This window comes from Peromyscus eremicus, chromosome 2 (genome assembly GCF_949786415.1).
Source record: "Peromyscus eremicus chromosome 2, PerEre_H2_v1, whole genome shotgun sequence".
Classification (NCBI taxonomy): Eukaryota; Metazoa; Chordata; class Mammalia; order Rodentia; family Cricetidae; genus Peromyscus; species Peromyscus eremicus.
Window position 1 is genome coordinate 98,186,095 of NC_081417.1, and position 25,708 is coordinate 98,211,802.

Genomic DNA, 25,708 nt, shown 5'->3' on the forward strand with positions numbered 1-25,708 from the left:
CTCAAACTCACAGAGATCCACCTGGCTGGGATTAAAGGCATGTGCCACCGTCACCCGGCTACTTACTACCATCTTATTGATGTTTAAGACCATGTGAGGTGTAGAGCTGATGCTATCTATTCAATATCACTGAATAAATACTATATGGGTGCACAGAAGCTAATAACTAACAGCCAGTCTAACCAATAAAAAAAGAACAGACATGTTGAGATTTCTCACCCATCCCTTCTCAAAAGGGGATAGACTCATTAAGATCCAAACTGATGGTGGCACATGCCTGGCATCCTAGCACTTGGGAGGCTGAAGCAGGAGGGTCATGACGTCAAGGCTAGCCTGGGCTACATAGTGAGAGACTGTCTTGAAAAAGCAAATAAAGTGATAGAAATAAAACAATACCTGTGAGGCTCCATTGAAAATGTAAAATACAAAAAACTAAAGGTACAATATCTGAGAATGAGATGTTTATTTTATTAATTTTGACACAACACTAAATACAGTAGATTCAATATGTTACTTCATTACAGAAATTAGTCAGCACCAGTTGATGGTTTAAATTACACAGAACCATAGTGTTTTTTAAAATGCATACATATTTGGTTGTTTTAAAAATAGAAATACAAGTAAATGTTACCTAGTTTGTTTTTACCACTGCAGGGAAGGAGAAGAAATGATTAACTGTAGCTTTTAATCTTTCTCTTTAGTAAATATACAGTATGTGTTCTTTAAAGACCAAACTTTAGAAAATTTTTGAAAATTTATATACCATTGAGCTGCATGTATGTCCTTGCATGTGGGAAGTTCCTGAGTGAGCATTCAAGTTAGAGGAAAAGGGCTGGGGACAGTCAGATTGCACCTCCCTATGTCCTTCCTGGCTGCTCTCATCTCCAGCCATTCCAACTCAACCCTGATGGTCATGTCATACCCAGAACCTAAGATTGTCTGACTTGTATGGTCTTTCAATCATTTACCTGGTTTCTCAATTTGATAAAGCTTTCATGATCAGGAAAATTTCAAAATGGTCTACTCCTAATTGATTAAAAAAAAAGAAAGAAAAGAAAAGAAAACAGACCATACACAGTTTAGAATGAATTTCTCACCCTCTGAGCTGTGGGATCCATCCTCTTCCCTTCATCCTGGATCCCACCTTTGCATAATACAAAAGCCAGTGGATCACAAGGAACTTGGCTGGAGCCAGAGTGGAGGGAGGGTTTGCCTGTTTTGGTTAAACGCTGAAGGATCCTTATGTTCCACATATCTTTGCATTTTTCTGTCTACAGAGGACTCCAGCCCTCCGAGGTAAGAGCGCCCAACTCTGCAATTACATCTGGATTTCAGTAAGAGACAGAGTGTCTGAGTCTTGTCCTAACCTCTTTAGGTAAAATTTTCTATGAACTGAAACTTTGATAAATGAGCAGAAATGAAGCAGGCCTGTCATGTTTTATATCCAGAAACTGGAAAGACTTTCTTAAGCCATTTTTAGTGTCTATAACACTCGAGATATTATTATTCTACTTAAAAAGTCTGCCCTAAAGCTCTAGTCTACATGAATACCTCATTTAATTCTAAAGTTACACTGGTGCTCATATGACAAGTTATATTTGGCACAGCCGTATTTTTCAGGGATCGTGAAAAGAAAAATTTTAATAAACATTTCAAAAAGGACATTCTGACTTCCTATAATTAACCCTGGGTTCCAGAAGGGATTGTTGAGAGAGGCACAGCATGCTTCATTGCTACAAAAACATTTCACTCAACTGAGTTTATAAATTAATAAGGTACCTTCTATTAGAGAATCTAGTTAGCAGAGTATCTCTGCAAATATTACAGATTTAAAGGCTGGAAGTCACATCAAAACCCTTTCCAAGACTGTGGGCTTTCAAAGGTTCTGTTTCCAGTATTGTTTTCCAATGTTCATCAGTACAGTTCATGGGGATGCTTCTGAGACAGTGGTATTTTTCTTCTGTGTGTCAACCAGTATGCATATTTGCTCCTTATTCTAAAGGTCCTTTAAAAATATTAGTCAGCATAGTAAATGGAGATGGAGATATTGCTACTTCAAAATTCACACGACCTTGGAAGGCAGGGAAACCCAATATTTAGCCAAGGAATGGCATAATGCCATGAGTGCATTGGGACAGAACATGGTTCATGAGTTGTATGGTTTGATCTGTCGAGTAGAGGCAGGCCCCTGCCTCTACCTCATTAGACCTGTGCAGTTGAGCATCCTCCTGAAAGACTCTTCTATTCAAAAGAGAGCCCCCTTGTCTACCCACAGCCTCTAATTTTAAGTTTCACATTAAAGAGGCTAAGGATACAAGCCAACTCTTGGCATTCAACCTTGGTTTAATGGATCTTAAGGGGTAGCTTCACTCAGACTCCGTGGTAGGAGCACCTGCAATACAGTTCTTTCTAGACGGACTCATTTGAGGTGTAGAAACAAAAATATCTAAGGTCCATGGAAACATATACTGCATCAGAGTTGGCATAGGAAAGAGTATGAATCTTCTAGAAGAAACAACTATTACAGCCTATAATACTGCAGGTGTTTATTTAGAAAAATATTGAGATACAGAAATTGTATCTCATCTTGAAAGACATGTTCATACATCCACTTTCCTGAGACTGTTGATCTAGCTTCCATGTTTACTTGATAGACTCACAAAGACATGCCCAGCCAGCTACAACAATGCATTTCTACTGAGCAATATACGTAGGTCTTGGAAATAGATAGGTGAGAAGTCTCAGGTTATATTTGGAGTTTCCTTGAGCACACAAAATTGTGAGCCTTGCCTTTACTACAGTTCTTTGACTGCCATTGTCCTCTTTTGTGAACCAAAACACAGTTCTTCCCATGCTTTGGGTGTTGAGGGGGCCCTCTCCTCCAGTTGGTGAAAGCAACAGGTTCACCTCCAATCCACTCCCAGTGGTCAGTGCGTGCTTGGTTCTTCAAGCCTAATGTGAGTCAAGAGAACACACCAAGTATTTTTATTACATTTAAACTTAGGTACCATGGCTATCCTTTTCCATTTTTTTCTACTCCTTCCTTCAGTGCTGGTATTGAGTTTATTTCTTTATACATGCTAGGCAAGTACTCTACCACTGGGCTAGGTCCCTGCTCTGTTATTCTTCACTTTTTGAGTATGGTCTCGTTAAGTTCCCCAGTTAGTCTTGAACACGTGGTCTTCCTACCTCAGACTTCCAAATAGTTGTAATTACAGTAGTGTACCAGCAACTTGCCTTAGTCTATGGTACTAAGCATAGCTATAAATAAACATGAGTCCTAGTTCTAGATCCAAGAATAGGATTTGGGGACACAACATGACACACTTAGGAGTATCAGACTTTGGAGCCAAGCAGATTCTGTTTTCTTTGGGTAGGTTACTCACCCTTTCTGAGTTTTAGTTTTCTCGTCTAAAGAATGGGCATAGAAACAGTATCTGTAGTTTGTTGAAGATTAAAGATGCTAGCCCATGTAAAACTCTTACTCTAAACAAAGAACTACGGCAACTAAAGAATGCTGAGAGGGGAAGAAACGGCCTTTCCAGGGAAGAAGCCCCCAGTTGGCCAGCTAACACCAATTGGTCAAACCTGAGTTTATGTGCATACAAGTTAATGTTGTATGGACTGAGTAGGTTGTATTTATATGTTTGAGAATATATAACTATGTAATTATATAATTATTATAATAATGTATATAATTAAAGGAATAGAGGCCATGAATTTGAGAAAGAGCAAGTGCGGGGTAGGGAAGTGTTGTGCTGTGGTTTGAGAATCTTCCTAATGCTGTATCCCTTTAACACAATTCCCCATGTTGTGGTGACCCCCCAATCATAAAATTATGTCATTGCTACTTCATAACTGTAATTTTGCTACTGTTATGAGTTGTAATTTAAATACCTGTTTTCTGATGGTCTTAGATGAACCCTATGAAAGGATTATTCAATTCCTAAAGGGTTACGACCCACAGGTTGAAAATCACAGTGTTAGAAGGAAGAAAGGAAAAGGGGAAATAACGTAATTATATTTTAATTTAAGATTTTTTTAAAAATCTTTCAACATATCTGGTGTCTACTTAATGGCAGCTGTTATTACTTTTAGAATTTATTTTTATTTTTATTTTATGTATATAAGTATTCTACCTACATGTAGATCTGAGCAGTATGTGTGCAGTGCCAGAAGAGGCCAGAAGAGGGCATAAAGTCCTCTGGAAATGCAGTTACAGATGGCTGTGAGCTGCCATGTGGGTGCTGGGAACCAAACCCAGCTCCTTTGCAAGAGCAGCCAGTGTCCTTAACTTGTTGAGCCCTCCCTCCAGCTCCAGAAGCCCCTGGCACCTACCCACAAAGCTTCTACTACAGGGAAACAGATATTTTGTTGCCCATTATTCCTCCTTCCTATTCTTTAAAGGCCTTTGTTGTCATTTGAATGAAAATGGCCCATAGGCTCATAGGGACTGGCACTATTAGAAGGCGTGGCCTTGTTGGAGTAGGTGTGACATTGCTGGAGGAAGTGTGTCACTGGGGCAGGCTTTGAGGTCTCAGATGTTCAAGCCATGCCCAGTGTGGCATTCTCTCTTCTTGCTGCCTGTGGATCCAGACACAGAACTCTCCGATCCTTCTCCAGTACCATGTCTGCCTGCATGCTGCCATCTCCCACCATGATGATAATGGACTAAACCTCTGAAACTGTAAGCCAGCCTCAATGAAATGTTCCCTTTATAAGAATCGCCATGGTCATGGTGTCTCTTCACAGCAGTATAACCCTAAGTAAGACAACCTTCATTTTCATTCCAAGATGTTTCAATCTGCTATAATTCCAATAAAAATCAGTTTTCCTTTCTTTACCTCTCTACTCCCACTGGCAATTTCTAAAAATTAGATTCTAATGATATAAGTATCTGCAATATTTGCTTAAGGAAGCACTTTCCCTAATTCTCATAATAGAAATTTTAAAAAGAAAGGGTGCAAGAAAGGAACTCTCTAATCGTAGCATAGTCTGAAATCTTGCCACTCAGACTTGACCGTGACAACAGTTCTAGCTACCAGCACGCTGCCTTCCTCCACTGACATTTCAGTCAGGAGCAGCCTATCCTGCACTGGATTACCTCCTTGGGTTATTTATCAGATAACATGTGCCTTTGCAAACACAAAGCCTTAGAATCATTACAGATTCACAGGAAATTTACGTTCCAGACTAAATCAACACTCTTAGACCATGTCTGAATTTAAAGGCCCAGTGAAGCTAACAGAAAAAGCTGAGAACCAAAGACTACCTTTATAATTATTACCCCAAATACAATGCCTCTAAAAGGAGCAGTGGGAACACGGACTCTGATGTGCCCTGAGAATTCTACCTCTGAAGTAACTTGTAAAGATTTGTTATAACTGTCAAGATTAGAGAAAATATTAAAAATCTGAAAAATCAAGGAATAACATTCCAAGTACATAGAACTGTTGGTAGTGGTAAATCATTTCCAACTTTAGCATGTAACTTTATTTGTATATACACATTCTACTTGCACATAAATGTCTTGTTTATTCTAAATTATCCCATGTTTCATATATAATATATAGTTTATATAATACATAATTGTTGAATCAATTAATATACACACATAAGAAATTGTTACAGCCTTACTAGCTAATGTAAGAACAATAAATATTAACTACACCTTCACATAGGCATGTTATAATCTAGCTTACTCTATTTATAAATATTTCTAAATTTTTAAACTTTAGAAATGCCATTGTATTGAATTTTTGTATCTCTCAGTCTAACTACATCCCTCATTATGTCTTTGAAACAGATGTCCAAGAATGAAAGTCGTCTTCCAAAAAGCCAAAAAGTCTAAAGTAGTCTTTTTTTTCTCTCTTGATGCTAGGTATTGAACCCAGAGTCTTGCACATGCTCACAATATGCTCTGTCACTGGACCATACTCCTGGTCTTAAGATGGTTTTAGCTGACTGACCAGCTCACACTTGCATGTCATCATAAGTTACAACCACTTGGCCAATGGACAGGCATGGCAGGCATCAGCTCCCTTGCTGTTTGGGTGTTTGCTCCCTGCTCAGCAGAATGCAGACACTTACCTATCCAGAAGGGCTTTCTTCCACTGATTTCCCATAACCACTGCATATGCCTCCTGGAGAGTACGGTCACAAGGTTGCCCTGGTGCCTGCATACACACAAATGAAAATGAGAGTCTCAGCACCAGGGAGTCTACATTGCTGCTCATATGATGTGCATAATAGATATAAAAAGAAAATTAGTAAATATGTAGAAAGTGCTTTTCAATATCTTAGTACTCTATTTGCTTTGATTAGTCTATAGAATAGGAGATGGGCAGCAGCAACGGAAGTGGTATCATACTACATAGCTCAACTTACATCACAGCTCAATGTAATTAGAATATCTTTTTGGAAATTAGCAACTGTCTGCTTGTAAAGATTAATTAGATTAATTACTTAACACCAAAATATTATAAAGATTATCTTCCTCCTCCTTCTTGGAAACAGGATCTCATGTAACCCAGGCTAGCCCCAAACTCCACACACAGTCAAAGATACCCTTGAACTTCTGACCCCCTTACAGGAATTTTTTTATAGCTAGTATAAATTTGACAGTCACCCACTTAATTTGATCAGTAAGGTACTACAATTTTCTTCCCAGATTAAGATGATTTGAAGTCTAAATTTTGAGCTTGGTGTGTTTATTCAAATAACCCAATAGACATGACCCTGTCCATATCTCAGTGAAAGAGACTAGATCCATTATCAAACCTCCTCCATTTCACAGAAGTTAGAGAAACCCTTCCTGCTAGCACACACCATTTTCCCTCAAAATAGAGTTCTCTATGAATTACATTGAAGCTAGCTGAGTTATTCCTATAAGCAGCAGTCTATTATCTGAATTCTCCAATGGGGCTTGTTTAAAGCTCTTTAAAAACACTCCCATAAAAGCCAGTAAGTTCTGTTCTTCTTGAAAAGAGAAGAAATGGGTTCAAGGAAGAAACAATACATAACGTATGCACATAACATGTCATAACAACACATTGTGCCCTATAGATATACAGTTATTCCAACTAATAAAAATAAAGTAGGAATTTAAAATGTTAAGAACTGGTGGGATTGCCCAGTGGGTACTGCCATGCCTGATGACTTCAGGCTTGGGACCCACATCATGGAAGGAGGGACCCGACTCCCTTCTGAGCTGTCCTCTGACTTCCATATGGGCACCACAGCACTCATGCACCACATGCCCATAAATGAAGGAAAATGAAATGTAACCTAAAAAATTGTAAGCCAAATGACAAGAAAATAAAACCACACTGATTTTCTTGCCTGATCAACATCTGTTGACATGAAAACAAATGGAACATAAAATAGCAACACATACAAAGTTAAATAACTGCGGAGCTAAACTTCATTCATTTTGCCTATGTCTTTCCAAAAGTCAGTAACCACAATTTGTTTCTTAATGATTTTTCCTTCCGCAATCACAGGATTTGCTGTTCTGTAATTCAATGGTGTCTTATAGGCCTCCTGAGATCTGTAAGACTGCTGGAGAGCTTCAAGCTGCTGGATTGGAGCTTTATGACTTGGTTTTGAACCCATTATTTACTGCTGGCTTGTGTCTGATAGTTACAACCACTACAATGAGACACCTCCTCATATCCAGTGTGGCCATTCTTTGTGCTCTGGGCTCAGGACACACAATGTTCAACTTGTGCTAAATGGACTTGAGCTATCCCATCACTGTGGAGTGCTGGACTAAGAATCAGGGAGGCAGGATCCATTTCCTGTTTGGTGCCTCTGTCCCTTCCCCGGTAATTTTCTTACCAATTGCCACCAACCTCACAACCATAACCAGGATGGATATAGGTTTATTCCTGGATACTTAGCATCTCCCCTGCTTGAAAGATTTTGAAACTATCTTTAAAACAGACTTTGTAAAATGTATTTTAGCTGCTTAAATACAGTTCCAGTTTTCTGTTTAACTCTCCAAAAAACAAGAAGTTCCCCCACCAAAACAAACAAAAGACAGGTAGAAAAATAGCTGTGTCTCATCAGTGCAAAATACTGAAGCAATGATTCACAAAACAAATGTTTTGGCGTGTGTGTGGTGGCTTTAAGCAAAAACAAATTTTCCTGTTCATTTTGTTCAAATACTTATAAAATATGGTAGATACTATCTGTATAGACTTGTGTGTTTATAGATATAAAATTGAAATATGTAGGTAATATATATAAGTAAAATCCTTTCGGAAACTCTAAAATGTGAAAGATTCAAAGTCCAGGAGTAGAAACAGAGGCTTTACTTTTTCTGGCTATGAAAACAAACATCTACTTCTTCAAAAGATTTTGCAAAAGTCCTGATATTTCAGGGCAACTCTTTAAGGATAGGCCAGCAGGGGTTCCAGACGCTCCTGTGGGATGGGGAAATGGCATCATAGATAATGATCTATAATAATAGAATTACCAAATGTACAATGACTGCCTTAGGAAATGAGCAGATGAGATTACAATATGTAAATTCAAGAAATGCCTAATCTAGCAGTCTGGCTCCTTTGGGTTAGAAAAATAATAAAACACCAATAGAGAGGCAAAGAGATGGGAGATAAAGATTGAGTTGAGTTAGTAATCTGATTAGGGACAAGGGATAACATACAATTTACTGTTTTCATTGAAACACAGGCATTTTAAATGACCCTCAGGAAATTAAAAAAAAAAAAAAAGTCAGACATATACCAGGGAGAGGCCAAAGAAACAGCACAGTATAAGATAGCAGTCCCTCAAGCCCAATCAAAACACATTCTGTATGTGTACTAATTCTAACGGTGGAATCTAAAGCCGTTTTCTAAAATATCTACTGATAAAGTAAAGCTGTAAGTTACAAAATGTAAATGTGTGACTTTAACTTCAAAAAAGGGATTGACAAGCACTAGTGAAATGCCCATTGTCAAGCCAACCAGACTGTGAACAAGATAAAGGTGATCCAGAAAGAACTGGGTGAAGGAAGCAGGAGGCCCAGGGCATGACTAAAGCTGATGGTAGAGGGGTGACTTGGGTGCAGAGACAACTCGTGCTAGAGAGGGGCCTTACTACTCCCAAATGCTCCTCCTGAAATCATATAATTTGTTTAAATCTCCCAGTGGTGTTTTAAAAAGTGACTGAACCAGTATGTACATCTCTGATCATTCTCCTTGTCCTTTTGAAATCAAATGCATTCTGAAGTACCATGCAAATGCAATCAAATAAAATATTTAATATTTCAACTAAAATTGGAAGTGTAGAAGCTTTTAGTGACATCTGAAATGTCACATTGCCTTACATGCCCTAGAATACCATAAAAGATGGTATTTGATGAGCTGTTTAGTTTCCTAGTCAACAAGGTGAATAGATAATGGGCAATTTGAGTTTATTTTATTGATAGTAGGTTGTTTTCTTTCTTTTTCTTTTTCTTTTTTTTCTTTTTCTTTTTTTTTTTTTTTTGGTTTTTTTCGAGACAGGGTTTCTCTGTGTAGCTTTGCGCCTTTCCTGGAACTCACTTTGTAGACCAGGCTGGCCTCGAACTCACAGAGATCCACCTGGCTCTGCCTCCCGAGTGCTGGGATTAAAGGTGTGCGCCACCACCGCCCAGCTGTAGTTTGTTTTCTTAAACTATGTTCCTAAAACTATTCCCCAAGACTGAAGTGTACTAAATAACTTGGAGATAATTTGAACAACAGTGGTTCTGAAGCTCCTTATGAAATCATGTTTGAGCTGACAGTGCCAGCACTCTGGCACACCCCTTGAATCACCAGGGGAGATGGACATTTTTCAGGACAAAAATCTTCCATTTACAGTATTCCTAAATGTCAATCATGTTCTGCTATATGTAATCAACAGATATTACTGGAAACTCATATTTATGGGCAGAGGAATTCTTAATTTGACTTGTAGTAAGATATGAACTCAGTAAGTGCTAAATCTAGGAACTTAAATTCAGAAATACCTACATTCTTAATAGAGCTTTATGAGAAAGAGATGTGGGAAAGGAACGATCTGATGTCTGTGACATTACCAATATAAAATGCATCTTGCCATGTAAGATAGCTATACTGAGCTATGGTGTCTATTCCCTAATGAATAAGGAATTATTTAGGTGTTGGTCTGTGAGACCAATACCAAAGAACAGTATTTTAAGGTGTGTTCTAATCTAGACACACTTTATTCCAGTACAAAAAGTTAAAACATGAATCTATAAATTCAAAACCTAATTACACTTTTGGTTTTCCTCAAAGGGGTCAGTTGGATTCAATTTTAAATTTTTATTTCTTTGCTGTGAGAGATACAAGACTTTAAAATACATGATTTTGAAGACTTGTGTTAGATATGCCTACCATAAAGTTAAAATAGACACACTTGTCAGTGCATATGTGGTGAGAAATTCCTTGCACTTTGGAGAGCTTTCAGGGAGTGTAATGGAAAAGTCCTTTCTCCTTCCTTGCTTAGATGACAATGAGCAATTGATTTCGCTTCCTTAAACCTGTTTTAAAATCTGTAAATTGTGGGTATTGATACTGGCTTCCCTTGCAGAAGTGATGGACTTGAGATAAGTTATACATGTGACAGAATTCAGTAAATGACAAAATATGAAAGTAAGGTGTCATTGACAAGGCAACATAGAGAACTAGGTCAGGCTGGTCTAGGTCGGGGTGATGGTGGTTAACACCAAATTGCAGATGAAGTCTCGGGTTAAGTGCATGAGGAAGCAGGCAGGCTTTTAAGTTAATTTCAGCCTTGTGTTTATGATGAGCATGAGTAAACCAGACAGTATTAACAGAACTATGACGGAACTCTCTGTAACTTGTAGGCTATTAACCATTAAAAGCCATCTATAATAAAATGTATCGACACAATCAAATATTTTAAAGGTATTGGGAGACTGAGTCAGTGTTACCAACAGGAAGACCTACTCTAAGTGTGCAGTATTTTATAAAAAGGATTTGTAACACTAAGAAATTAGAAGATCATGATTTCAGAATCAAGCATAGATATTCGAATAAAAAAAAACACCAGCCTACCTTATACCAACATCTCTGTGTGGATGAAAATACAATTCCCAGGGCATGTTACCTTATTTTCTCATTGTAAGAACAATCCATGAGAGTCTGGGGTGTAGCTCAGTAGTAGAACATGTGACCAGAATTTATCAAACCCTAGGTTTCCTCTCCAACACACACACACACACACACACACACACACACACACACACACACACACACACAGAGAGAGAGAGAGAGAGAGAGAGAGAGAGAGAGAGAGAGAGAGAGAGGAGTGAACGAGTAAATAAATTAGTAAATGTTCAAACAGAAAAGTAAGAAGTAATCGTGCGTGTTTGGGAGACAGCACAGTCAGTGAACCGACTGCTGTACAAGCGTGGGGACCTGAGTTCGGATTCCCAGGGTCCGCATACACGCTGGGCACAGTGGCGTGTGCCTCCAACCCCAGTGCTGGGAAGACAGAGAGACAGGTGGATCCTTGGCATCTCTGGGCCAGCAACTCTGAGTGAATCAGAGACCTCTGGGTTCACTGACAGATCCTATCTACAAAAACTACGACAGTGACTGAGGAAGAAACCTAACATCTAGCCTCCAGAGGCATGCACGAACAGCACCTCATTACCCCCAACTAATAGAGAAATTAATTTTTAAAAGTAATCCCCAAAGCTTACTGAGGACTGGCTTACGTCCTCTGGGAGTCACTGGAAGTGAGTGATGTCACAGGTCAGGCTCTAACCATTGAGAGTCAGCCACAGTTAAATGAACCAATAAAGCGGCTTCAAGTGTGAACCTGGGAAATTCCGTTCTGCTTGTCTACATTTTACCAAGAAATCCCCACACTATGATCTTAACAACCTGGACGGCAGGGTACATCCGCCACCCTCCCTTTGGCCAGTAAGATCCATGACCCTGTCGATTTGGTAGCATCGTTCTCCTGGTTAGCTGGACAGCTTCCATGTTAACATCCCAGATCTCTCAAGAAGTGAAGGAGCAAGACAAGGACCGCTGCCCCAGCCTGCCATCCCCTAGATGAACTTCAAATGGATGTAGGATATCTGGTTGTTTTAGTAAAAGGATACCTTATTTATTCTTCAGCATGCAGCATTGTGGCAACAGAGAGTTAACTAATTTTTAAGAATTTTAAACATCTGGATTTATATTACATTACCAACTTACCAACAACCCCCCACCACCAAAGGCCCTGATTAACCTGTGTCATGACTCTATTTACAGTTAAGATATAAAATACACCAGTAACAAAAAATACAGTTGACTCTCTTTAAAAATAATCTAGAAGGAAATCTGGGTGTGGTAGCACACCCTATAATCTCCAGTATTCAGGAAGCTGAGGCAGGAGAGTTGAGCCCATGATTTAGAGGCCAGCCTGGGCAACACAGAACTTTGTCTCAAAAAAACAAAACAAAGCAAAAACCAAGCAGGTAAATATACATATAAGCAGAGATCTTTATTTATAATTTGATGGATTTTGACAAAGGTATTACATCCACATAATAACTATGCAGATGAAGACACAGAACCTTTCCATCCCTTGCACTAGAAAAGTTCTTGGTGGTGTTCCTGATCCTCACAATCTGTGAGAACCCTTTATTATTGAAGCCTCATAGATTAGATTTTCCTACACATATACGTGGACTCATGGAATGTATATTCAATTGTGTAAGGCAGTATATATATTCTGTATGTTATTTATCCATAATGTACCCACATTATTGGAGGTTTCAGAGTTCAGTCATAATGTATTATCTCAGTGATGGAGAAAACAGCCAGTACTTTTATAAATCAATAATAAAATTGACCCAAATTATTATCACTATGAATAAACATAAAGTTCTTTCATATTTTCTAGCATATATTTTAATCTCTTGGTGAAGTAGCTAGGTATAGAATTGCTAAGTCACAGGGCACATAACTTTATTTAAAAACTGTCAGACAGTCCCACAAAGTGGAAACTCCATTGTGTGGTTCCATGTATAACAACCCATGAGAATTATCTTTGCTTTATACCCTTATCAACACTGGCCTGGTCAATTTATGATTTTTTAAATCATTTAATGACTGTAAAGTGTTTTCATCTTCCCTTACCTGGTCTCTAATGATGCTGAGAATCTTTTTCACTACTTAGGAACCTACTGTTTATTTTTTTTTCTTGTGAGGTCTCTAAGTCATTTATAAAACTGTTTTAGTTGTGTGTATGATATGTGTGCATTGATGCACACACACTGCTATGTGTGTGTGAATGGCAGAGGACCACTTCGTGGAGTTGGTTCTCTCTCTCCACCTTTCCATGTTACTAGCCACCTCATCTTCACTTGCCATATCTCAGCTGTCTTTTGTTACTAATTTGTAGGAGCTTTGTCCCCTATTCAAGAGCTCTAACAGATATGTGGTTTAAGAACAGCTTTTCCTGAATGTGGTTTGTCCTTTCATTTTCCTAATGGTGTCTTTAGATGAGCATACCCTTTTAAATTTAATAAAGTATAAGATATGATCAATATTAACTAGAAATTACTGTAGTCTCAATTTCAACAAGAATGCATATTAGTGTAATTACATCGTTTGGATAATATCCAGGTTATCAAATAAAAAGGTTGGTCAAGGATTGCTGCATATGCGTTTTCAAAATCCTTCTGGATGAGATGAATATCATTGTCATTTTCTGACCACAAGTCATCTTTCATTGGATGTTACCCAATGAGCCTTTGTCCTACTTGCCTGGCTTTATGGGCATCAATGCCTCCCAGACTGCCAGGGGCTGGATGTCAAGGCCTTTCATTACCAGGTATTTTAAAAATCAGTGGGCATAGAGGTCTGCCATCTGCAGGGTGGGAGGGAGAGGAGAAAATACCAGAACCTCCAGTGCTGCTGACTCAGGAAAGTCCTTTGACCTTTTCTTTAAAAGATGGAGATACAAGGAAAAAGAAAAGATTTTGGCACCAGTACAGCCATAACAGAAAAGATCTTAGCAGACATGAAGTACCAAAGTCAGCCACAAATCCATTCTGAACTAAGAACTCCCCTTAGCCTTCTTCGACAAAGCTGGACGGACATTAGACAGTACTCAGTCAATGACTGATGCAGTCGCAGTTCCATGTGAACATAAAGAAAGCATCAGGCAGATGTGACATAGGCTCCTTACTGTTCTCTGCAAGCCTGGGTCGCTGTGGTCCAGGTGCCCTTCCGCTGTGTGACCAGGGTGTGACAGTAGCCTGAGTGCAGATGCCATCCAGCTGGGCAGGATTTGTCCTCCAGCCCCTGTAAAAACAGTTCTCAGTGTTCACATTTGAGTGAACTCGATAATCCGGAGACTACCTCACAGTAGCAACCTGTGTGTCTCCGCACTTCAACCAGGCAGAGGCAACCCTCATTGCAGCTTCCTGTCCTGAGAGACAGTGGACTTCCTGCAGAGAGCACCCCCACAGTCAGAAGCGCTTCAACTTTATACCACTGACAGTCTGATAAGTAATCAAAATTGACTGATGTAATACTATATTTTGGATCTTAAAAAGCCACTTGGTAGCATTTTTTTTTCTCGTGGCTTTCCAGGTGTAGTAAAAACAGAGATAGCATGAGTTAAGAATTACATGTCCGATTACTTGTCTTCAGATAAGCTCATCACAGGGCATATTGCCACTAAGGATACTTCGCTACTCCGCCAGTGCCCTACCTTGGTTTGGGGGCTCCAGGCTTTCCAGGCATTCCCATCACATAGATACAATCTGTGGGTGCTTTCTTCAAAATGAAACAGTCCCTTCAATTCCACGGAACAGTTCTTTGGAAACAAGGGCAGCTGACCCTGTAGTGAAGAGCAGTCGTTTAGAATCGATTTAATGGAAGTTGATAATACCCTTTCCTCCCTTGAATTTTCCTCTTCTGGACAGCATCTGCGTTGAGTAAACTACCCCCGAACGTGGTCCATTTTGTGAATTAAGTGTGTTCATGGCCCAGGGAACAGTTTGCTACAAGGCAAACAGGAAGGAAGAACGAATTCCGAATTCCGTACCTGTCTGGGGAGATGTGAGTCAGTTGTGGATTCCACCTTATCAGCTGGAGGAAGTTCTGCCTCCTTGGTTGTCTTTTGTGGCCGACTAATGACGGAGATTTTGGCCTTCTGTTGGTGAGCTGAGGAACTGTCACTGTCTAGTTTCAGGGAGACTATGCCATGATACTTGAGGAAACCAACAAACAAAAACAAGGAGAAAAAAACAATCAAGACAGCAAACAAAAATTTCTGTTCTAATAATGAGCATATAAAAGATTGTATCAACAAAAGAGATGAAAAGGATTTTTCTTGGTCACCCAATCTTCTAAGACAAATTTTGGATAAACAAAAAACTTCAGATAAGTAGACAAAGAGAAAAGATATAATAATTGCACTATGTATTTTCATCCATGAACATGGCATACAGCAATTCTCTATGCTTACATTGTAGATGGTGTCTGTTCCATTTCTACAAATGGAAGATGGATGAACCTGAAATCAACAGAGCACAGTATGTACACAAAGCTGACTTAAAAAACAATTAGCCAGATATTCTGGGAAGGCCCTGTAATCATTGAAAATTTAAAAGAACATTTCCTGAGATTTTTTTTTATGTCAAGCTCAATAGAATTTTTTTAAACCATCATGTCTAACCAGAGCTTATAGTTGTGTTGATTTCAGCATCCAGTATACTGGCTGGGCATCTATAGCACAGAAAGATTCAAAAGAACATACATACACACACACACACACACACACACACACACACACACACACAGGAGAGTGTGCCTTGTTAGAGTCATCGCTTCCACACCCAAGGGTGTCACTTAAATGTGCTTTTATTCTAGGATTGCTGATTACCCTATCTGTCTTGGTCTAAAAGGACCAAAGCAGGATCATATGGCTGAATGAATGTACCTACCACTTCAGTTGCCCCAATTAGTGGAGTGAGTCAGCATAATGATATTTGCACACAAAAAAAGCACTGCATGACTCTGCAAAGAACTCCCTATGAGAATCCAGTTTTTGCTGTGTCTCAGACACTTCTCACTACGCACCCACACATCTCTTCCCAGAACGCCCCCATCCTTACTGATTGGCCATTCCCACGGGTCCTCATCTTCCTTTGAGAGAGTTCTGTGTGATCAAAGCCCCCAAGGGCATCTCCTTTGGTGGAAGATGGAGGAGGCCCTCTTTCCAGATGAGGAGAACCGGCAGTGGTGAGTGAGGATGACCCTGGGGGCAGCGGACGCCAAATGCCCTTCCCCCATGTGCTGTGCTTGCTTCGGTTGAAGGAATTTGAAGGATGGCACCGTCCTGGAGGCATGCAAGATGGCAGGCGATCAGTACACTACACAAACACATAAGTGATGGCATTGACACTGTTCCTGGAACAGCTTGTCATTAAACCTAGACAGATGAATCTCCCACCAGATGTTGCCTTTTGCCCGCTTGCCAGAAACTCCTCTCTTCATCAGTTTCCACCTGGGAAAGCAGTATCCTTCTGCACATGGATGGGGTGATTATAAAGTCATGAAATCCATCCCACAAATCATAGATGAAAATCATCGTCATGGTTTTCTAATCATTCCAGACACTTAGGAAACCGGCGCACTTCCCTCCTTCTGCGATCCTCCTCAACACCGAGGGTTTATTCACTGACCAAGCGCCACCCCACACACCCTTTGAAAGCATTCAGCTTTCCTCCAGTCTTTTAGAAGTAGAAACTGGAATTGTTTAAAGATGTCATGTGATCTTACAGCAGCTCCAAAAATTTGCAATCAACTATAATGGAACAAAAACCCTAGCGAATCACAAGGGAGGCTTTGACTGGAAACCTGGGCAATCAGTATTTCTGGGAAGTCACCAAAAAAAAAAAAAAAAAAAAAAGAACCCAACAAACGAATGGAAAAAGGAAAAAGAAACTAAGCTAGTGAAATGAATCAGCAGCTGAAGATGCTTGCCACCAAGCCTGACTACTAGAATTTGAACCTGGGAACCCACATAATAGGAGAGAACAGATTCCCACAGGTTGTCCTCTGACCTCCCCTCAGCACCATAAATAAAAAGTCATTAAAAATTAAAGTACAATAACAAACCTCAATCAAAAAGAAAACAAAAAACAACCTACAGACAGATGCTGGCCGGATATTTATCTTAGTTTTTAGCTACACTGAGATTCGGGCATGGAGCCTTTTACAAGCTAAGCAAGTACTCTGCCACTGAGCTACGTTCCCAGCCCGGAACATTTTTGTATTTAATGTGAGCAGTCGTTTCTGCTGGGGAAAAAAAAAAAAAAAAAAAAAAAAGCACACGGGGTAAGGAGGAAGGTGGGATGAGAGAGGTCATGGAAATGTGGTCTGCAAAGCAAGGGAGACAGCACCCACTTTTATTACAGGGTGAGTGAGGAGACAATAGATTACAGGTGAGAAAAAAATGCAGATCAGAGGGGCATGAGAAGCATAAAAATAAAGGCTTAAAATGGAATGTCACGCCGGACATATCAAATGCCACATAGATAAGGAACCAGAAGCAGAAGGACTTTGGCAGGACAAAACCTCTGAATGCCAAGGGCTTTGCTTGTTATTTTGTTTGCGGGTTGCTCTCTAGCATACCCTTCCCAGGATGGCTTGGCTGGGCATCACGAAGCCATTCATTAGTATTCTCCAGCTGCCCCCAAATCCCCAGCCAGCTGCATCTTCGCGTCTATTTTTCTCCAATTCCTTCCCTTCTTAGAATTTCCCTGGTCCCACTACAGTGGGGGGCTCCAGGGTTAGGCACTGAGAGCGCTCTTTAACAGAGGAAGATAATTACAGCCCTGCAAACTCTGGGGGAAAATAATTGTCGATAGGTTCTCACCAACATTGTTTCCCCCTTGGTGAGAACAACAAACGCTTAGAAAAAAGCCACCGGGCCACTGACTTGTTGCTTTCCTGCAGCCACTGCTCTTAGCAGGAGGAAAACCACATGAAGCACACGCCAGAATAAAGAAACCAGAGCCACGATGGAGGCGGCTCTCTTGACAAGAAATCACGCATTTTGATTTGAAGGTGTTATCAAGCACGTTGGCTGCTGCTAGCCGGCAGCCATGGCGCCAGGACCGCTCCTGATTTCAAGACGAGGATCAAAAGAATACCTCCTTTTGAGTCCAAAATTTTCACTGCAGCTTTTGTCTTTGTGCCAAGAACCGCATTCACAGGGGACTTCAGAATTACTTCAAAGACCTCATCATCTTCCTCTAATCCGTCATAGGTAATTGCTATATTCCACATCTTAGTTGACATTCCTACAAGAAGTAAACATTTTAATTACTCTTTAATTGCTATTTCAATCACCTAGGTGTCAGAGAAATATATTAATTAACATGTCTCCAGCTAGACTGCAGTAGTCCGAGGGAGCTATTGTACTGCCACCAACTCGCTGAGGCCCCGCTGTTCTCCCAAATAATATAAAAAGACCGCATTTGTTCCTGGACAATGATGATCGGCCTCAATGCAAACACTGTAACAAAAAGTAAGCTGCATTATACAGGGCGAGGAAAAAAAAAAAAAAAGGTTAGTAGACAAAATCCCAGACATTCATTTTTCTCCCAACCCATCGCCTCCGTTCTTAAGAATAAATAGTTACTACAATCTGAAAAATCTTAATAGTTGCAAAACTCTTAAGATGTTGCAGCAGACAGAAGTGATTATGGGATGGTACTTGAGGCACCTCTCAGGATCCTTGAGGTGGTTCATTTCCACCAACAGCTGCCTGCATCTGCTGCTCTCCCTCCCTGAGTCTTCCAGCCCACGGCTGCTTTTCCTGAGGATGCAATGCTCAGCAGTTGGATGCCCTCCTAGAGAGAATGTATGGGCGGAGGGTTATAGACAGAGCATGCTCTAGCCTCTTTTTCTCCTCTCCGTCTCTATCATGGAGTATAAACAAGTTTATGCCATATAATCTTCTGAACTTAATGTAAGTTTTTATTCACTAAGATATCCCAGCCAATCTGTCCCATCGGGCTGGAAGGCAACCCAAACTCAGACATGAAAGTATTCAGGCTGGAAGATACTTCTGAAATGGCCCGATCCTCAGCAGTTTCTCTGATGGGAACTGTAGGACAGCTTCCTGGGTTTGTTTAGAAGTGAGGGCAGAGATGAGCAAGCTTAGGGGACAAAAGGCAGTAGGAAGACTGCAGTTTAGGGCAAAGCTTGCAGAGTCCGTCCTGCCTCCCCTGCCTCCCCTGCCTCTGGGTTCCTATAGAGAAAGCTCTGTAAGGCGCTCAAAGGCTGTTTCCCAGCCTCCACTTCTGAAAATCGACTCTTCTGCTTGCAGACTGACATGTCTCTAACTCTGCCATCCACATGGCAACCACCTTCTTGAAGGTATGTCTCACAAACATTTTTCAACTGAATCAGCGTCTCATTAAGCATTCAATGAAAAGCTGCAGTTGTTCACTTCTCCTGTATTTGGCTGCTTTTAGAGGGGAAATTGGGGCATCTGCAATAATTTTGGTAAATAGAATAAACTGATGGCCGATGTATGAAGCTTCCAGCATCAACGTGTTCTCAGATTAATTCATTTTATGGTCTTTGCAAAATCAGAAGTTGAACTGTCTAATATAAAATATCAATTAATTCCCATCCCATGGATGAGTTAGTCTGTCCACCAAAATGTATGTTTTATCTATAAGTTCTTACCTTTGCATTAGAAGATATGGGGAACACCAGCAGTGCCCCATAAGCCAAACTCTGACCTAAAGAAGTTTGAAACTTCTTGGAGACAAGACAAATGCTCTTGGGGTATCCAGGAGAATCGGTCCCAGGACTCCCATTGAATGGAAATACCTGCAACAGATGCTTGAGGCCCTTGTAATAAATAGCCTCTGCCATCCTCCTGTAAACTTTAGGCTATCTCTAGATTGTTTATAATACCAATATAAAGAACACTGTGATTATCGTATTGTCCCAGGGGTAATGACAAGAAAATCAAAGGTTTTGGGGCTGGAGAGATGGCTCAGCGGTTAAGAGCACTGACTGTTCTTCCAGAGGTCCTGAGTTCAATCCCAGCAACCACATGGTGGCTCACAACCATCTGTAATGAGATCTGGCACCCTCTTCTGGCCTGTAGGTATACATGTAGACAGAATACTGTATACATAAAAAAAAATGAATTTAAAAAAAAAAAGAAAATCAAAGGTTTTGCAGTCAGTACAGACAGAATGGTTTTTCTGATTACTTTTTGATTTGTGCTTGGTTTGATAGATGGACGTGGAACTGGGACTTCTCTAGCCCTTCTACAGATAGACCAGAAAGTCAAATAACTATTAAAAGCTATGTGTGATTAGATGACAGGACATACAAAATGGAGTCTGTGTAGTAGATGCCTGTAGGACCCAAATACCCGGATTAGAGAAAGAAGCAATTTAGCAAAATTGAGGTTTGGGCCAGGGGAGTAGGAGGTAGATCAGCTGAATGGAAAAGTTCCATCTGGGGAAAGGAGGCCACAGGCCTACAGGTAGATTCTGTAGCCACACTACAGAGAACCCTGCACCCAGGTAGCCAGATTTGGGCTTTAGACAATGGTTAATGAGAAAGGACGGACATTCTGAAAGTGAACTCCTTAGCAAACTGAATTTGAGTGTCTGTGTGAAGGCTGGGTACCTGAAGACTCGAGGGCTTTAGAGGCAGCTGTGGAAATGATGCAAGCATGAAAAGAGGTGGACAATGAAAACAGTTTGTGAACACTAAGATTATTAATATTTGGAGAACCGCTCTGACCACCAAGCCTCATAATGGTAAGTACAATTTGAATAAAAATCCAATACATAGAAACATATTTCCAAGTCTCTGGCAGTTGTCCTCCTGTTTGAAAATTTATTTTAGAAAAATGGCAGTATCACTTCCAAAGAAACCAACCAACCAATCAAAACCCTAAAGGGCCTTAAAAGTTTTTGCTGGATCTTGTGGAACAGAACCGAATAGATGAAAAAGCTGCCTTCTGAGTTTCTTTTAAGGGCTTCTGATTTGTTGGAGTACGTTTCAACCTCGTTTCCAGCCTCCCAGGTGTGGGAGTCACCATCTCAGGTTCAGGAGATTATGAGCAGCAATCTCCCTGCGGCTAGTCCCCTGCCTCCTCCACTGTGCAGGTGCAAAGCTCCCTTAAGCCCCTGAGATACACCTGAGCTTCGGAGGCTGGAACCGCCCCTACCCTGTTTCCAGAAAACAAAGGTACCAGGGTAGAGAAGAGGTGTCCTTTCATACAAAAACCCCACTTTATGGAGTAAGTGAATCCCTGGATATTTTCCTACAAAGCAGATTTCTCTGTTGAGAGACAGTTTCTCAATATTTTTTTTAGTAAATGCCACATTGGAGAGCTGTTCCTTTGGAAAACATGTTGACTTTTCAGAATGATGAAGATTTGATTAAGAAGGCATCACATTTTTCAGAGGCACACACTTTAAAGGAAAGCACTCATTTTCTTTAGAGTATTGCAGAGGCACGTCCACACTTCAGGTTAGTCACAGCAACTGAACGCATTCTCAGGATTCCTGTCTGCAAAGTTTGGTGAAGAGCTACAAGACAAGCCTTCACCCCGACCTGAGTCAGAGTTCTCCAACTCTCCAGAGTTTTCCAACACAGTAAGCCATGTACGAGATGGCCCGTTCTGTTTCTCTAGCGTCGGGAAAGCTGGTATTTCCAGAGAAATAAATAGATTGCTCTCAGCAAATAGGAAAGGATGGAGCTGGGGACAGCTAAAAGAGGCAAGGATTTGCAATATGAAAGTATATAAACATTTACAGGACCTGTGGATGTGAGGAATTTTTGAATTCTCTAAAGTAAAGCTTCATGATATGAAATTATTTCTGGCTTAATAAATTCCAAAATCATAAGCAGCCAAGCATGTGGCTTTTAAAAATCATATAAAATATGCTTATATTATTTTTCAATGTATAAATAATCCCTAAAATTCCAAGACCATTTGGAGCCCCCCCTCCCAGCAAGAAGTCATTAGAAGCTGACAAAACAGCATGTAAACTCTTCTAGACAAATGGGCATTTATCTTAGGCAGCAGACTCTCCAAGAGATAAATTTCTGAGTCTCCCCTAGTGTGATACATTCTCACTCTTCTCAACCCAGAGTGCCTGGTGGGCTGCTGAAAACCTAACTTGCAACAAACGGCTAATAAAAGGGACATACGGCAAAAATGATTGACTTTCAAACAAGTCCTTTAAAACATGAGGACAACTGAACTCCAGGATCCACATCTGCTTGGCTGTGAGTCTCTGTATCTGTTTCCACCAGTTACTGGATGTAGGTTCTATGATGCCAATTAGGGTAGACACCAATCTGAGTGCAGGGGAAGGCTAGCTCAAGCACCCTCTCCACCATTGCTATGAGACTTAGCTGGGGATAGACAATCTTGTGAGTTCCTGGGGGGTTACCCTAGCTGCGGTTTTCTCCCCATCCTCTTAATGGTACACTCTGTCAAGATATTTCTTTCATTGCTCTCCCTCCCTGTCTCTCCCCCATATTCCTACCTCCCATCCCTTCCTCTCTACTCCCCCTCTCAGTTTACCCAGGAGATCTTAAGCCTTTCCCCTTCCCAGGGCGATCCATTGTTGTAAGAGCGGGGGTGGGGGTGGGGGTGGGAGGGGGTGAATGGGGGGGAGGGGGGAGGGGGGCGCGCGCGGGGGAAGGGGCAGAATCATGATGGGAAAAAACACAGAAATAGCTGACCCAAGCTAATGGGAGCTCATGAACTCTGGATTGACAGCTGGGGAGCCTGAATGGGATCGAACTAGGACCTCTGAATGTGAGTGAAAGTTGTGTGGCTTGATGTGTTTGTGGGTCCCTTGGCAATGGGACCAGGACTTATCTTGGGTACAGGAACTGGCTTTTTAGACCCCATTCCCTATGGTGAGATGCCTTACTCAGCCTTGATACAGGATGGAGGGGCTAGGTCCGTGCCCAACATGGTATGACAGCCTGTGTTGACTACCCAAGGGAGGCCTTACCCTCTATGAGAAGGGGATGGGGGTGAGATGGGGGAAGGTGGGGGGCAGTGGGAGAACAGGAGGAGGGGGAACAGGGGTTGGTATGTAAAAGGAAAGAAAAAAATTTTAATAAAATATTATATAAAAAAAACCATGAGGACAAAAAACAAAAACAAAAACAAACCATTAACCCTTTCAAGGTAGAGCTGAGGGCAAAAGCCTGAGGATAAACATCAAATTCAGAGCAACAATGTGGTCAGCCTAGAAAACCAACTCATCCACGTTAGAAAGCTAAATAACCTGAGAAGGAGGCTGACAACAGTATCTGAGCTGTTGCAGTCAAATTTCGGGTTCGTTGTTAGAGGCTGAAGCATATCCCCCCAGAGCCTGTATCTTGAGGTCTTCCTAACTTAACTGCCAGGACCTCAGAATGGGACGCTACTTGTAAATGGGGTAGTGACGTGAGTAGTGGGTTAGCACGAGGTCATTGTGGAACAGGGTAGCTCCTTAACCTAAGCTCACTTGTGTCTTACGACAAGGGAGAATTTATCCCCAGGGAGAGCATCATGTGAAGATGAAGTCAAGGACCAGCAAACCACAAACAGCACAGAAGAAAGACAAGGGTAGATTTTCCCTCAGAGATTCCCATGTTGGTCTCCGAATGAACAGCCTCTGAAACTGCAAGGCCATAGCTATGTTTGAAACTACCCACTTGGTGCCACTTTGCTATGGACAAACAACACCGTTTTCATGTTGTGAACAGCACAAAGACATTCCTCTCCTAATACTAAGATCACCAGTTTGGGGATGACGACATTCAGTCATTTTAGTGTCAAGTGAGCTTGTTCTCGGTGGAGAGTCATCTCACAGTGCTGAACACCTCTGCAGCAAAGTACAAAGTCACAAGCCCTGCTCCTTGTCTAGCACATTCCCAGTTGTTCTTAGATGAGTGATCCAGGTCCATTATAGACCACGGGGATGAGGGAAAGCCATGAACGAGGCAGAGTTAAACCCATCCACAGGGGAGAGCCTGGAAGGGCAGTGTTCAGGCTCCTAGCTTTGAGGTAGACTTCCCCAGGGAAGCGGAACTTTTGTATTAGTGTCTCAGCTTTCCTCTTCCTCTTCCTCCTGCTTCTGCCCACTAGAATGCTGCCTCCCCTAGGAAGTCTTCCAGCATTTTCTTTATCTAGAACCACGGCTTACACTTTGGGTTCCAAAGTACTGTTGGTAAATATTTTTATGTCTGTGTGTTGCATAAAATAGAACATCTTCAGGAGAAGAAACCACACTTTCATATTTTACATTTTGTACCTAGAAAATTTTCCACACATTTAAATCAAAGTAAGTACTATTCAATTAAATAATAATTTGCCCTAAAAGCACCTTGGATCAACTTATTTCAAAAGAGGTCATTTAGATCATTAGGAATCTATATAATCATAACATTTGAATTTTTTTACTGAAATATGTGGTTATTAAACTACCATTATATTATAATAATATTAAAATTACCTTATTTATCTGAATTGTTTTGGATCCTTCCTTTGATTTTTTATATTTATTATTTGCTATGATCTTTTTTCTGTTTAAATAAATATTCACTTGTAATAAGAAAACATATAGGGGCAGAAGTTCAGGCCAAACTCGTCTGTTGGGAATAGGGTGGTACAGCTCCCTGATGATCCTCTGTTCAGCTGAAATTGCACAACATCCTGCCTTCCCAACGTCTGGAGACTGCTTATAGAATATGTAAACACAAAACATACCTGGGTCAAACTGGATCAGTTTGGATGGCGTGACTGTAAAATCTTTCCCAACTACAGCTGACACTTGGTTGACCTTAGTGGAAAAAAAAAATGTCATTTAAAAAATAAAAGCAAATATTCTACACTAGAGAAACATTTACTCTTCTGCCATACCAGACTAAATTCATGGTCTCAAGTCTGTTTTTAATGTTAGGTAAGATTTTTAAAATTATAATAAACCATTTTGGGTCCAAGCTTTGTGGTATTTTTTTTAAGTTAACTGGTTGCTTCTCCTTTTAAAAGTATCCAGTTATTGGAAAAAGTAGACTGAAGTTTAAAACCTTATTGTTCTCTTTGTTATGAGTGCCGTTTTATTCCATTACCTCTCTGGGTTTTAAAATGGAGAAGGACCGGCGTTGAGGGGGGAGAGGGAGGGAGGAGCCCTGAGAGCCTGTGGGGCACTGTTAGCTAGCTTTGAGGACTCCTACAAGCTCCATGGCACTGAGAGCCCTTAGGCCAGATTAACCAAACAAGTCCTGAGCATTGTTTTCCTGCTGGGATGAAACCATCACTCTGTGCCAACGTGAATGAGGGCTTTGTGGGACTGACAGACCTGGTAAGCAACTGTGTGAAGGCACTCCAGACCCAGGACCCACAGCCTTAGAGGCCTTGTCAGGAAAGCTGTACAAATGGAAAACTTCCCTGGTCTAAAGCAACTCCTGATGGCTCCACTGGGTCCCTGATCCAGGACAAAAAATCTAAAGAGGCAAATTTAGGTTTCTGAAGTCATGGTGTTAGACCGGCAAGGGAAGCTTACATGTCTGTTAAAAAAATATCTGTGGTGAGTTCGGAAAAGGCCATTGAATGAGACCTTGGGTGAACATCATAGGCAGTCGTTAATTTTGTACATTTTTAAGATATTGCAGATGGTCAAGGCAGT

General features: G+C 40.8%; 1 protein-coding gene across 1 annotated transcript in view; it reads right to left on the reverse strand.

The window, feature by feature from the left end:
* Positions 1-536: 536 nt before the first annotated feature.
* The window catches only part of Frem1 (FRAS1 related extracellular matrix 1), a 120,644-nt gene continuing 95,472 nt past the window's right edge, over positions 537-25,708 (reverse strand). Inside the window, exons 28-36 of the mRNA XM_059255951.1 lie at positions 24,790-24,862; positions 18,182-18,331; positions 16,139-16,362; positions 15,490-15,537; positions 15,067-15,231; positions 14,731-14,859; positions 14,203-14,318; positions 6,091-6,176; positions 537-2,952 (exon numbers count right to left, since the gene is read on the reverse strand). Of these exons, the coding sequence (XP_059111934.1) occupies positions 2,747-2,952; positions 6,091-6,176; positions 14,203-14,318; positions 14,731-14,859; positions 15,067-15,231; positions 15,490-15,537; positions 16,139-16,362; positions 18,182-18,331; positions 24,790-24,862 (1,197 nt within the window). The 3' untranslated portion in view covers positions 537-2,746. The remainder of the gene's footprint in view (positions 2,953-6,090; positions 6,177-14,202; positions 14,319-14,730; positions 14,860-15,066; positions 15,232-15,489; positions 15,538-16,138; positions 16,363-18,181; positions 18,332-24,789; positions 24,863-25,708) is intronic.